Here is a 14,890-nt window from a genome sequence, read left to right as displayed (position 1 = left end):
TATGCTATATTATATATAGGCCTTTACCTTGTATGAGCAAACGTTTTGTGTACTGTGCTGTCTTACATATAGGCCTACACCTTGTAGGAGCAAACGTTGTGCGTACCGTGCTGTATTACATATCGGCCTAAATCTTGTAGGGGTAACGTTGTACGTACCGTGCTGTATTACATATAGGCCTACACCTATATCATGATCATCATTCCCACCAAGTTTAATAAAGATCATGTGAAAACGGTGAGACTAGCAGACCCAAACATAAAACCTTAGTCAGCTGACCCAAACATAAAAGCTTACTCGGACACCGACACCAACACCGACCCCACTTACCCCCCGCCTCCACCACACACACTTACAATACTTCGCCCTACTTCGTAACGGCGAGCTAAAATGTCAGATTAAAAAAAGAATAAAAGTCGATTAAAAACTCAGACACGTATGAAACAAAAGCGTAAGCTATATATTTAGGGGTTAAAGGCTTAGGGTCAGAATTCGTTGATTTCACAGGCGTTGCTGTCGAAGTGCAAGACGTTAATAAAGCCGCAGCGTGCCGCATGGTTGGCAGACGTGAACGGTGCGCTTCCCCCAGCCGTCCCGGTGCATGACGCCGCTCCTGTTGATAATCTACCCTCCCAGCCACCGTTAACCACTGCTTTAACTTCAAACCAACCGCCCAGGGTCCGTGAGCAGTCCATGTCCACGTCCACCATCCAGTAGTGGTCACCGTACCTGTAACACAGAAGAACATCTGACATATATATGATTAACTGACGTAGCTTATTGGTTATCACCGTATCCGTAACACTGACGGACAACTGAAAATCGACTTAGATGGTCACCGTATTTGTTACACAGATGGACAAATATCTACATGACCACCCGGTATCTGTCACCCAGATGGGCATCTCAGATACATAATCCAGTTAGAGAAACACAGGTAAACACGTACTTATTTAAGGGGTCGTATGACGGGTTACTGGGTTTGTTGGTTGTCCACAGCGCCGGGGTTCCCTCGGCTCGTTGCCCGTTGTATGAACCTTGTCCAGTTTCGGCACCATACCAATCCAAATAGTTATCTCCTTTTAACCATGCGTGGAATTTACCGTAGCTTCCTGTTCCGGCTTCCGGTCTGTGTTTGATGGGAATGGCACATTTGCTCGTCGTGGCGTCGTTAACGCAGCCTGTAATTCGGATGGATTTATAAACTATCTATTAGACATGATCGACATTTCTTCTCCATTTCGTATACCATTACTTAGTTACGTGTACCTACGTGTGGAATATATCACACTATATCACACTAGTACTATATCAAGTATTTCAATTTTTGCTTTGTTTATGTAATCTTCTACCAGTATACCTGCTCTGCTTCATTTCAGTGAAATATGACGTAATGCATGGTGTAAAACCCCAGATCAATAAAGTTCATCGCTGATGTTAAGGGTATAGTAGCTTGTCACGATTAACAGAGCAATCATGAAAATGTCAAACATCACTAAAAAAAAAAAAAAAACAATCTTCTTTTAGAAAGTCTGTTGTCTGAGTGTTGCAAGAATGTATTCTGTTATTATAACACAATAGTGTGTCATATTCAACATAACATCATCTTAGTCTAATAGAATCGCTGTGTTGAATTAATAGAATATGTGTGTTATATTCAGTAGAATTATCTGCTGCCATAACAGAATGCATTGTAGCATCACTCAGATAACAGAGTTTTTGTTAAATTTAGCAGATTATTTTTTGATAGATGTTGTAACGTATAAAAGCTTTGCTATGACCAATAGCTCCGTAATCGCATTACTACATTTTACCAGGTCGTCTGGTGTGATCTAGCCCGCCTCTCACGAACATGTCCTGGCCTGGCATGGTCGGTTTGTAGATGAAGATCACCGTTCTCTCCCATCCTTCAGTGAAGCCCGGCCCAGAGGTGCCCGGGGGTAACGTCACATGAGGCTGGGTGACGACCGGACCCTGGGTATGACCATCCCCACCGTGCCCACCTTCAACAAAATATTTATTTATTTATTTGATCTGTGTTTTACGCCGTACGACGGCGAAACAAAAAAGATAAGCCATAAGTAAAAATGGTACGCATATGTCTGGCGATTGACGTACTTCTGATGGAAACCTATTTTTCTGAAACCTCACCTCGATAACACGACGTGCATGCATGTAGTTCGAGTCTCGGAGTAACCTCCCTTGTTACAGGACTATGACGTACGCATGATTAGTTTTTGAGGCGTGAATGTTTGAGGCGTGAATGTTTGAGGCGTGAATTTTTGAGGCGTGAAACTATGAGACTTCGCCTGTTAAAGTATGTAGAATGTAAACAGAATGTGAAAAAAAAACAAAAACAACATGATATCATCCTTTACGAGTCGGAGAAATGTCGAGATCTTGAATGAAGCCCATGTTTTCCAGCTTAACAATGTGTCGAAGCTGTTTATTGTGTTTAATTAGGGTAAGGATTTTAAAAATACCTCCGAATGGATTGAAAAAATACATACCGTCTATCATGGGCTTTCCAAATGAGTCAAATAAACAAAATTAAAGCATTCCTTAATGTTAAATCTTCAACTAGCTTACACCGCTCACTCCGAAACTTGTCAGTCATTTGCTGAGGTCACACCAAAGCACACTTTACTCCTAAAAGCCTGGGACTAATACATATTCACTAATTCACCTGGGACAAATACATAATGCGTTTCAGTCAAAACGCATCTTTGAAACTGGAGAGGGACTTCAGGGGAGGTAATTCAGTGCAATAAACGCATATGGTTTGACTGAATTGTTTTGCTATAAGTGTTACAGCGATTATATTGTCCAAGACTTACCTACGTAGAATGCCGCAATAGGCTCATCATTGTTGCTGATAACAATATGGGCCATTCCGCTCCCGTCCACGTTGATCTTTGTTGCACAGTCATGGATGATATCACAGTATTCACCGGGTGGCAACCCCGTATTTAACGTGACATCCATGTGGCCTTTCTTTGCCATGGCGAAGAAACCTTTCCCGCCCCTGGAAAAGGAGACCTCGTCGTTTTCATTCCTCCAATGAGATTTGCCGGTTCCCGCCACCGCATTCCTGAACTTCACCATGTTGGCGATTGGTTTCCAGCGATGCTCGCAGACCCAGCCGTTGCCACAGCTCCCGTCGGCGTTGATGGTCACATCCTTGGCGGAGTAATCGGCGTTATGGGGTGGACCGTCGGAGTCGCCGTTGAAATTGTAACTGCTCATCACCCGTGTGAACCCATAGTCATTGGCCAACATGAAGGCAACGGCGAACTTGTACTTGCGAGGGTCTTTAAACGTGACGACATCCCCGCCACCACCATGACCACGCTGGTTGTCATGGTTATCTACGAACACAAGCGCGCGATCCGACTTCTCCATCCCCCAACCGTAGTCGACGACGCCGTTGAGTTGGCCGAAATTCCCTGTGCCCCAGGCAAGTTTCTGGGAGTATCGGAACTCTGTTACAATCCCCAGATTCTCATAGTCCTGTGTTTTCACCGCTCCGTCATTCCTGTCAATGACTTCGTGCATGAAAAAGGCTCTGGCTCCCGGTTTGAACCACTTGCTGTTGAGATCCTTTGTGGCGTGGATGATGGCGCCTAAGTCGTTTGGCCACATATGTTTAGAGGCATCTAACCTGAACCCCGCTACACCGATGTCAATCAGGCTGTTGAGGTAAGCGACTTGTTTCTGGCGGACGTAAGACTGACTCTGATCCAGGTCCGTCAGTCCCACCAGGTAACAGTTCCGTACGTTCTTCGGGTCCCCGTAATTGTTCACATTGCCGTCCCCAGAAGGACAATCGGACCTTGAGTGGAAGTTGGACTTGCTGTAGGGGACACCTGGAAAGTCGAAATCATCCGAGTTAAAACTGCTGCCGGCTATCCCGGTACCTCGTCTGTTCAGTCCAGCCATGTGATTCAGCACGCCGTCCACGAATATCCTACAAAATCAATCCGGCATTACAACATACCTAACTCCAGTATTAAAGCAAACCACAAGAACAAAACTTCCGCATTACAGTAATTATGTTACGTACATCTGACGTTCAACAAACAATATTACCTAAACCTGGCATTACAACAAACCACATAACCTAAACTTCTCTATGAAAGTTAAACCGCATTACTTAAATCTGGCATCACAACAAACCACCTTACCTAACTACCGCATTGCAACAAACCACATTACCTAACTCTGGCATTATAACAAACCACATTACCTAACCCTGCCATCACAACAAACCGCATTACCTAACCCCCGCATTATTACAGGTGGCGACCATGTCCTTCAGCTGCTGCTCAGTCCCGCCTCTACTCTTCAGCTAGTAGCTGATTGGTTGATAGCGCTCCCACCATGGCCTATCCGCTTCCGGCTTGGTTATCATGATATGTTCATTAGGCGGGGAAATCTGCGGACAAACATATAATTACACACCTAAAGGAGTGAATTAGAATTTTTCAAATATTTAATTTGCTAGGGTAGTTACTTTTGTAGTTGCTTTGTGTGGATAGTTATTAGTAACAGTAATGCCATTCAATGCTAAGGCTTTCAGGTTATCATCACCAGTGACAACCAAGTAAGGAGTAGAAGTTTAGCAAAATTTTCAATTATTTGAAGACATTGCGATGAATCGAAGCTTCATTTGATTTATTTCAATTAACGATTTCTCTATATTACTGTGTTCTGTGGAAAAGAAGGTATATCCTTAAATGACCACACAACTGAGTGTGAACAGGTAGAATGAAGAAGCTAATTCAGCCTAAAATTTCAGGTTAAGCCAGTAGTGTGAATCTTCACCAATTTGTTTATGGCCATTCCTATTCAATAAAAGAGCTCAACGTTTATTTGCACACCTGAATAATTTTTATATTCAATTCAGGACAGTCCATAACCTTATTTTACTCTTGCGAATAAAAATATTATCGCAAACCGAGATTCTTACATCGATATTGTTTAAAATTTCATTACAGTTTATTTATCGTGGTGTTGGGTACCACGACTAGTTATACAAGGGGAAATTTAAAATATCATTTCGTTTTTATGACTGGATATTTCATTCTGTGTGACTTACGAAGTATTTCAATCGATTTCAACAATTCTCTCTGTTTTATTAGTTATCCTTCCCGTGAAAAAATTCTGACTGCCAAGGAATTTCTATGTTTGTATTTGGGCATGGACACGAAAACCCTTGAACTTACAGTACCCCTGGAAACAGTGGCAAGATGCTAATTATATAGTATGAATTCTTGGTCAGAATTCTAGGAGAAACATATATTTGTTTATGTAAACTCTTTTTATCCACCAGGGCTTAACTGTATAGGCCACCATAAGTAGTTTATGTAAGCAGGAGTGATTTCCGGCTTATGTACATATGACATGTATAGGTGAGTCTGAAAAGGTCGGTTTGCACGCCACGTGCGTGCTTAGTTTGACTAACTGCAATGAATTTGGTAGGGTCAGTATGTGGCATAACAAAAAAAAATGTATTAAGATTATGCCTGTATAACCTTTGCAGATATGGTTAACTCCAGATTCATGATTATTATTGATATATTTACTAGGAGTTCAAGCCATTCAGGCATTGTATGTGTTAGGATTATCATTATTCTTCTGCTGCTTATATTTAGTGGTACACGTAAACTCAAGTTAAAATCAGGGATCTTTGTCAGACATGGGTTCTGAAAAGGCCTCCAAAAGCCTGCGATTTTAATGACTGTCCATTCTTTACATTGTTGTTACATTGAAATAACCTTGTATTTGGATAAGACAGTCATAAAGGATAAATAGGAATATAATAATCATTTAAGCCTTCTCGAACAAAACCGATTGGCTTTTTGGTGTGAATGAAAAATTCATAAAAGAGACGAGTAACTGACAAAGCATAATTTCTTTATTATTTCTAAATGTCTGAGGACAGTCAACTAGATGCTAAGGTGCTTCGAGTGCATATGTGGCAACGGTGTTGCACTTGATAAAAAGAAAAGAGGCATCTATATTTTCCCTTTTCCTATACAGGCGCAGTTGTTTGAATGAACTTATTGGGTTGAATGCTAGAAACTATATACAGTTGAAGTTATGGATACAGCGAGGGTCCTTCTCGACCACCATACTGATTACACACGGCAGGCTGTTGCTTGCTGAACTCACCTGCACACCACAGAACCCCATCGGCCCAAGGAAGCGCGTACATTCTTTGGCAATATCTGTCCATTTCCACTCGAACAGGTGAACGATGACCTGCTTTCCGTCACAGTTAGGATCGAACTGCGCGCTGGCCAGCCCTGAGCATGACACATATATACATGTATAGTCAGATGTTATACAATAAATATAACATCCAAATTAGGGACTAAATAATTTAGACCTAATGTTGTCTCCATCTGACATTCTCTTTATATGTAATTATAAAGTCACTGGCTTATTAAGACAATATCTGAAAAAACTGATATGATCAAAACTTGTATGAATAAAGGATTCCATGCATCGCAGAATAAGCTATTAAGAATGTGTCCTATAGCAATCAAGCCTGTACATATTCACATAAGATATTTGTTCACAGAATATTGCATTTCACTACTTTTATAAGCTTATAAATACGAAGATCGTCGAAAGACCAGTGCTCACACAGTGCCATTGCTAAAATCAATGTATAGCAGGTCTTTATATAGACTTCCTTAGGAGCAAAAAATGCATAACCCTTCCTCTGTTGAACATTTACTCGTTTTCTTGGCCTCTGATATGTCCCAATATGCATTTAGGGAAGATCTCGAAAGCAGAACTCCAATACTAGTCAAGTGCATTCAATATTGTTTTCACGTTTAATTTTTCTGGATATCTTGTCTGTGATTCTGCTTTTCGACGACTCCATGCATTTCCCTTACCTTAGATCAATATCTCAATCAAAAAACCCGACAAACAATGCGTCTATATTTCAGTTAAATGAAACCAACACAAGATCACATAAGAAACTTAAAATGCATTGATCGTCGTTTCAATCACAAGTATTCCCGTTAACATTTCTTCACACGTTGAAAAATTTTTCGGTTCATTATTCCCCGGTAAAAGTTGCACGGGTAAAACATATGCCTGGGTCAGATCTAGTATTAATCGGGATATAACTAGACCTTAGTACATCCTCACATGTACAAGAGGTCAGATATTCCCGTGGTTTAAAACTAAATGAAAAACTACAATGCACATCCCAATATCAAAATGGTCAATCAGTCCCGAGCAGAACAGAAGCAGGGTGTGTAGGTTACATTGAACGATTTGTTGAATTTCTTCACCTGCCTCCTGAAAAGAAAAGACCTCAACAAACGGTGCCTGAATATTTTGAAGTCATTAATTAGTTGAACAAGGACATTTTTTCAAAACCTTGTATGGATTGGAATAACCACTTACCAAAGGTCACCGCTCCAACCAAGAGCAGTAAATAGGACATGTCTATTCGCTGGAATCTACGTGCCAAGTGCACACATAACATAAGAGTGGAAGGTACAATAGTATATGCAGGCACCGGTACTTACAGGCCTTATCTTGAAACTTTCACTAGCCCAGGTGTTTTAATACCAGTTTTTATCAGTGTCCAGGTGGTTGTTCATTGATGACTCTTGCTTTTAAATCTTAAATCTGAACTCACATTTTAAGTGCAGTGTTTATAAGCAAGTGTATCGCATTCAAATGATCCAAGTTGTGAAAAGATTATGGAAACCGCGCAAGAAGTAACCAGTGGAGATATTTTCATTAAATTTGATCGTCTTTTAACGGCTACATTAACGACAATATAATATTGCATCATATCTAAAGGAACCTAAATTGGTGAGTGTATTTCAGATGTCCTCGGGATCGATTTAAGTTTGCCACAGACCGATCTTAATATTTAAAACAGATTTCTGTCCAAAACATAAGATTCGCAGTCACATGACCTTCCGTGATATCGACCAAGTCAAACTTAAATTTTAGTGTGAAATCTTGATATAAAACAGATCTTTGACTCAAGTTTGCTTCGTGATCCCCAGATCTGATGTTAATTAAACGACGCCAGTCTGTTCGAGATATAAAGGAAAATCAGGGTAAATTATCCACCTTTCTAGACATACAGACGAACTTTCCAGAAAAAGATTTGCTGGTCATACTGGTGAAAGACGATCGGTATTCGATAAACTTTAGAATGTTCAAAAGTGTCACAATGTTTGTGGTGGTATCAGCATCTTTCTATACAGGAATAGATAAAAAAAAATGAATGAAAGAAGGCAAATCACGTGGAGCTTCTGTTTCAGTTTTTAATCATCAACAATTTTATGTTTACCTGTATATCATCAACGGGGCAAATACAATCAACAATTTGCACTCGTTCGCCATAAAAATATGTCCACATTCGATTTCTGTACAACAGACGAGCGTCATAAACAACCATTCAACGGCTTAATTGTACATGTGGACTTTACATCAGCAGAGGACATTCACGAACAAGTATCAGAGAAACCATCATCATCATCACATATGGCGACATTAATGTTAAAAAAAAATGAATACATCCAACCTGAAGAAAAGTATTGGTCACCAAAATTGCTAACATCAGGAACGAAGAACATCAGGCTATTAAATTATGAGGTCATGCCTTCAAAACTTTCCAACATGGCTGCAGACATGGCGTAAACCAAGGCCTACAACTCTGGATAGATTCCACAGAGCGATATTTTTCCTCAAAAATTAAAATCACAAAGTGAAGTCAAAACTGGATTTGTGGAATGGGTCTAGGATGTGATCAAAACTGCATTTACAAATTCAAACAATCACCTTTGTTACCAAGATGACAAGATTTCCAGTTCCGTACCATGACCAGTACCAAAATACAAGTCTTCCTCAGTGTGGGCCTCGAGTTGACACAAATAATGTCTTTTAAGGCCCTTGTCTAATTTGTATATATGTATATACATGTCTGGTATAAAATTCGACTTGTTTGCTCGTTTTAAAAGACACTGGAAGCGTAAAAAAAACTGTAACTCTGTAAGACGTATCACAGGAGCTGATGTGCACAGTAAATAATACCACAGAACATATTCAAAAGTTGCATACCCTAAAAACAGCCATAAGAATCGAATAATAAGGCATAGAGAAACTCCCTACACGCAATAATACAGAGCAATTTAGCCGTCACTTTACATTTTAAGACAAAATATGATATGTTTTAAAGTACGACTCGGAACACATTCTGTACTTTAGCATAGTAATTTTGGTTGAAACGAAACGAATTGCTCTGATTATATTTCTATGATTAGTTCCACACACACAAAAAAATTGATCACACATACTACTAAGTTGTTAACTACAGATCTAAATGGCGAATGGTTGGTGGGGAGAAGTTTGTGTTAATCCTGGAAAAGGTGGATTAAAATCCAGAATTCGGGTTAATCTGAAAAAGATCACAGCTAATGCCTTTGCTACAGGCATTGTTTGACAGAGAGAGTGATAGTGTCCAATGTATTTGACAGAGATGATATCACATCTGCCCACCACGTTCCCTGGACATTCTCACAGGCATTTTCTGAAGGAGATTATATCTTATTTAGGCATCAAGATTAACCTGTCCACATGCATCCACTACTATGTCTTAATTAACCGACAACATACAAAGACTTCAGAAGATGCAAATATATTTCTTTGTGTTACAATCTTAAAGAAGAAAATATAAAACTGATTCCAAAATCAGAAGAAACATCATCAAAACTTATTTGCAAATATGGTCTTTTTATATTTGATTCAATTTTTTTTTCCAGAAGAAAATACTATCTGAAAATATCTTTTGTATGGTGGATATATGGGTCATCTTTTCGGTATTTATGGTTGTTGCATAATAATGTTCTAAATAAGGATAAGGTGCACATATAATAAATTTATTTGAATGCAAATTTGTTGTTTATATCCAAACATATGCATTTAATCTGAATTATGATAATATTTATGAATATAATAAAAATATAAATCTGATCAAAATCCATGATGAACACATTTGTTTGCAGAAAGAACTAAAATCTAGCGCAAATGTATTTATTAAGCATGTGTTACATCTTCATTTATAACATTATTTCACAAGGATTATATATACCAAAAGATGGTCCCAAATACCCACCATACAAAAATTATTTTCTAGTGTCTTTTTCTTTTTACAGAAAAACTGAAAAAAAAGTTGAAGACCACATTTGCAACTAACTTTCCTCACTCTTTCATCTGAACTTCATGTAATTTTTCTGTTTTCTACACCTTTAATACAATATACCTGTGGTGACCAGAAGTGATATATAGTCAGGTGATATAGCACTGCACCCAATAACATCACTGAAACCAGAAACATCAAATGTAATTTGACCTTACTAGATGTCACCACTACAAACAATCTATTAGCTTGAGGAAACAGATACACAATGAACCACAGCGATCCTACATACACTGTCCAGTCAGAGTAAAAACAGGCTCACATCAGCTAATTAACTCCATCTCCTGATGTTTATTCTATTTCGTAAAATGCCCACGCAATGTCTAGATACTCATAACAAACCTGAAACATAACTGCCAGACTGACCAGTGTTGACAGTAAATATTGCATCAACAACAATTGCATGCTCTGCCTAAGCTGTCAACATATTAAAAAGAATCTTCCTAAATGTTAGGAATAAACAGGCTAAATACTAAACAGCAGCAGTTTCATTTATCCAAAGATAAATTCATGTTGAATTTGACTTGACTGTGATGTTCATCAATGAAAGAAAGAAAAATTCACTCTGTACCTTGTTTGGCCACAATGGAAGAGGAATACATGCTATACATCTAGTTACATAACTGCTTAGTACAACTACTGACTGTATTCACCCTCATAATTCCCCCCAAAAATGTATTTTTAAAGCAAATAAAGGTTATAAAATATTGGTATTGAATGGTATAACTTACATTTTCCATTAAGATATCATCTTACCCTCTGCTCAAACCTCGAAAGATGAACAGTACTCTGACAAAGGGCAAAAAGAGGAGCTTACGAAAGAAATTTTGGGTCAAATACAGTAGTTCAGGTATTGTTTATTGTTACCCTTTGCCAGGAATCATGAAGATTAAGAAGACAAGACTGTTTACTCTTGTATGGTCTACATGTAGTTGCTCAAAATGTACACTAAGATTCATTACTATTGCATTTCAGAATTGTGTTCATGGAATAAAACAGGTTTGACACAGACACATGTTTATCTTGTATCTTTGTACTCTTCACCAAACATAGTCACATGTATTACAAAATGAACATGGTTGAGTTGCTGTAGTTTACAAATGACCATTATCAGAAACAAAACAAAAACACATGTCCACATCAGACAATACAGGGTTAAATATGTACACCTAGAGCTAGGGAGAAATAAGGGGCTTTTGTGAGCCTTAAGGAATGTCTTACAATAGGTACATGTAACTCTCAATAGTTCATCCAACACAAATTCGGTTCTACTGGTCAACGACAACAATAATTCCACAATACAAACATGACACAACATCAAAATATTTCAAAGAAAAAGTCTACCAAAAAATAAATCTAAATCAAACATGGATTACATCAATGAACAGAAGAAAACGACACTTTACCGAACATTAAGGTAGTCAATAGTATTTACAAGATCAGTGGAAGTACACAAATCAGTACAGTCTCACAAAATCTCACTGTTTTGTGCTACCTGTCATCCAGGAGACGGTCCTAGAACAGAACTGTGTGAAAGTCCCACATACAGCAACAACATGCACCTGATGTGAGCAAACTGACTCAGTCTAAAGTCTGATATGCGTTCATCTATTATAAAGTTCCTGCTCACTAGCATGTACTGGTTGGGGCTCATGTGCCTGGAAATACCATTTTGAACAGCCATGTGTCAACTGTGTGTTTGAACTTTGTGATGCATCTGTTGCAAGACTGTCTGCAGGATGCCAGATAATGCGAGACAGTCATCGTTTTGAGAGACTAACTAACAGGGAATCTGCACAGAAATAGGACAGTAGACATCTCAGGCACCAGAAAACATATCAGACTTTGTTACACTAGGGACAACGCATTGTATATGCATATTCATTTCTCAGTACACTTCAACAGACCACATGTGACACTGTACAACAAACAACTGAGTTTGACAGAAAATAATAAACATCAAAAATTTGTCCTAATAACTACCCCATTAACTATCTACACAAAGAGCTACATTTAAGTTATGAAAACAAAAACATTTAACTTTTCCAAATAAAATCCACTTTGACACAAAAAAAAAAACAAAAAAAAAAAACACCCAAAGACGATTGACATGTACAAAGTACAGTATCCTGACAGAGCATAAACTAACCTTTTATGATAGAGGAGAAGATTTCAAGGAGACAGGTATAAAGTGGAGAAAACTATACATGTAATTTCTACATCAAAAAATAAAACCAAACATGTCAAAGACATAGACAATAAATTAAAAACAGCTTACACATGATAAATAAGGTATCACAAATATCCTTGTATCTTTATAGAAAGGTTTCTGATCTGACAATGTCAATTGGCTTTTTTTCTAGGAGGACTTCTCTTTCTTCAGGAAATTGTGCAGAAATTTCCTGCGCTTTTTCTCCTTGTCTTTCTTGCGATCATTATCGGTGCTATCTGTGGACTCGGTGCCAGAGTAGCTGTCCTCCCTCTGCACGTTGGCTGACCGGTTCGAGCTGTTGGAATTCACTCTAGGCCGGTTGGGCTCCCCAGGTCTGTGGTCACTGAGATTTGGCACCGAATGATGTGAAGACAGATCCCCACAGCCATTCTCTGCCCGTTGCTGACCATCGATCAGAAAATGGGACTTGGACTTTGTCATACCCTTCGAGGGGCCTCTTGTAGTGACCATTTCTTTACCATTCCTCGCAGATATGCCATTGGTATACAACTGACGAGGTAAACTCTTGCCTCGCAAACTGTCAGAGCTGTAAAACAACAAAACTCATACAAAACTTCCGCCAGCATTTTTAAATACAATTTATTCTATCCTGCTATTCAAACGTTGCATTAAACAGATTTCCTGATCAACAGTATTTGCATTTTAGATGTTACTGATGTGTCAGCCATTAAACTTCCACATAAACATAAAATAGTAAATCTCTACAGATTCCAAATAGTTTTAGATATTACATGCAGTTAATAAGTTTTAAGGAGAAAAAAAAAACATGATGCAAAAATCAGATGAAAGAGTGGGAAAACTTCTTTGCAAATATGTTCTTGGAAAATATTTTTGTAAGCTGGGTATTTGGGACCTCTTGTCGGTATGTATCATCTTTGGATAATAACTGTCTAAATAAGTATGTGATGCATGTCGAATAAATTCATTCGAATGTAAATTTGCTGCTAGCATCCCAAACACATGTATTTAATCTGCATTACGATAGTAATAATGGATATTTTCAAAAAATAAATATGATAAAAATTCAGTCTGAACACATTTGTTGGCTGAAAAGACTGAATTATAGTACAGTTTTATTTATTAAACATGTGTTATATCCTCATTTATAACATCATCAAGAAGTGGTCCAAAAAACCCACAATACAAAAATTATTTTCGAAAGTCTTTTCTTCTTTAATGGGAAATCAACAAAAATATTGAAGACAACTTTTACAGCTAAGTTTTCACTAAACTTTTAATTTTTATGTTTTCTCCACATTTAACAACAACAGATACCAACATGAAGAACTTACTTTTCACCGAGATCAAATGTAACTCTTCCCTCCGGTGTCACAGAGTTACTGGTCTGGATGTTTCAGAATCACTTATGGTGGCCAATGAATGTCTTCGAACATCTTTGATGGTTGTACGTTTGGATAATGTGTTTGATGAAGGGGACTTTTTCTTCAACGTCTCCAACGGACTAACAACTGGAAAAACACAGACAATAACGGTTTCCTTGTATCCTGGCATCCAGTTTTGACAGCTTCTTATAACTAAACAATGCCTGATTTTTTTTATCGTTAAGTAGCTTTTGATGCTTTGTGACTATAGAATTGAAGGACTGTTAATGCGATGATAAAATTGAGTCTTCTCTTTCATTTATTTCAAATCCATAAAAATTGCATATGGTATTGGTATTTAATACATACATTCCACTGAAAAAAGCATTTAAACTAAAATTCATCAATGAAAGGAAATGTACCAGTCAACCAACAAACGATTTTATTCAGTGATCCTTAGCTTTAAAAAGGTCCAGAAGCAAACACACCTTAAGCCAGGACCAAGTTTAAGATATGCATTTGGGACAGAACATGTTTACAAGCATCATGTCTATATATTGTCATTGAATCGGGCTAATGGAGCTTGCTGCAATAGTAAGCATTACTTTGCACAATATTGCTGAAGAAAATAACAAGTACAACAGTATTTTCCAAAATAATATCTCCGGTATTCCAACGCATTTCAATCAAATTTTAAGAGCGACAACATTTCTTTTGCAGATATGACATGCAAGGAAACTTCCTTCTTAGCTCCAAGTAGATATGGCAGCCATTACAAGACAACAAAGCAACCTTGTCAAACAGTCAGGAATGTACACATTATCTTATAGCTAACACAAACATGTATGCAATGCAGACTTCTGAGATAGACAAGCAAAGAAGAACTTTTATTATTCAGACAAACAAGGGACAAGGAGTTGAAGTTACATTTCAAATCAAATAAACCAAAATGCTGTGTGGGGGAAAACTGAAAAAACGTACAACACAGGCTTATTGGCTGGGTACTGCACACCCTTCCCCCATTGGAAAGCTGTTAAGGTATTGCTAATGTCACCATAATGCAGTTTTGGTGCCGACAGTATCATCTGTTTA

At 38.2% G+C, this 14,890-nt stretch overlaps 2 protein-coding genes across 4 annotated transcripts in view; both read right to left on the bottom strand.

The window, feature by feature from the left end:
* Window positions 1–482: 482 nt before the first annotated feature.
* LOC135472893 (alpha-amylase-like) lies at window positions 483–4,428 on the bottom strand. The gene is made up of 5 exons (XM_064752610.1): window positions 4,278–4,428; window positions 2,838–3,967; window positions 1,815–2,003; window positions 950–1,181; window positions 483–729 (listed from the first exon to the last, which is right to left on the bottom strand). Exons 1-5 carry the CDS (start codon window positions 4,307–4,309, stop codon window positions 486–488), a joined length of 1,827 nt encoding a protein of 608 aa, XP_064608680.1. The 5' UTR covers window positions 4,310–4,428; the 3' UTR covers window positions 483–485.
* Window positions 4,429–8,299: 3,871 nt separating this feature from the next.
* LOC135473841 (stromal interaction molecule 1-like) overlaps window positions 8,300–14,890 on the bottom strand; it is a 54,844-nt gene continuing 48,253 nt past the window's right edge. For all 3 annotated transcript variants that reach the window (XM_064753754.1, XM_064753753.1, XM_064753755.1), the window contains 2 exons: window positions 13,769–13,945; window positions 8,300–13,002 (listed from right to left, as the gene is read on the bottom strand). The gene's annotated coding sequence lies outside the window, so the exon portion shown is untranslated. The remainder of the gene's footprint in view (window positions 13,003–13,768; window positions 13,946–14,890) is intronic.

This window comes from Liolophura sinensis, chromosome 8 (genome assembly GCF_032854445.1).
Source record: "Liolophura sinensis isolate JHLJ2023 chromosome 8, CUHK_Ljap_v2, whole genome shotgun sequence".
NCBI lineage: Eukaryota > Metazoa > Mollusca > Polyplacophora > Chitonida > Chitonidae > Liolophura > Liolophura sinensis.
This window is presented reverse-complemented; position numbering and strand designations above follow the sequence as displayed.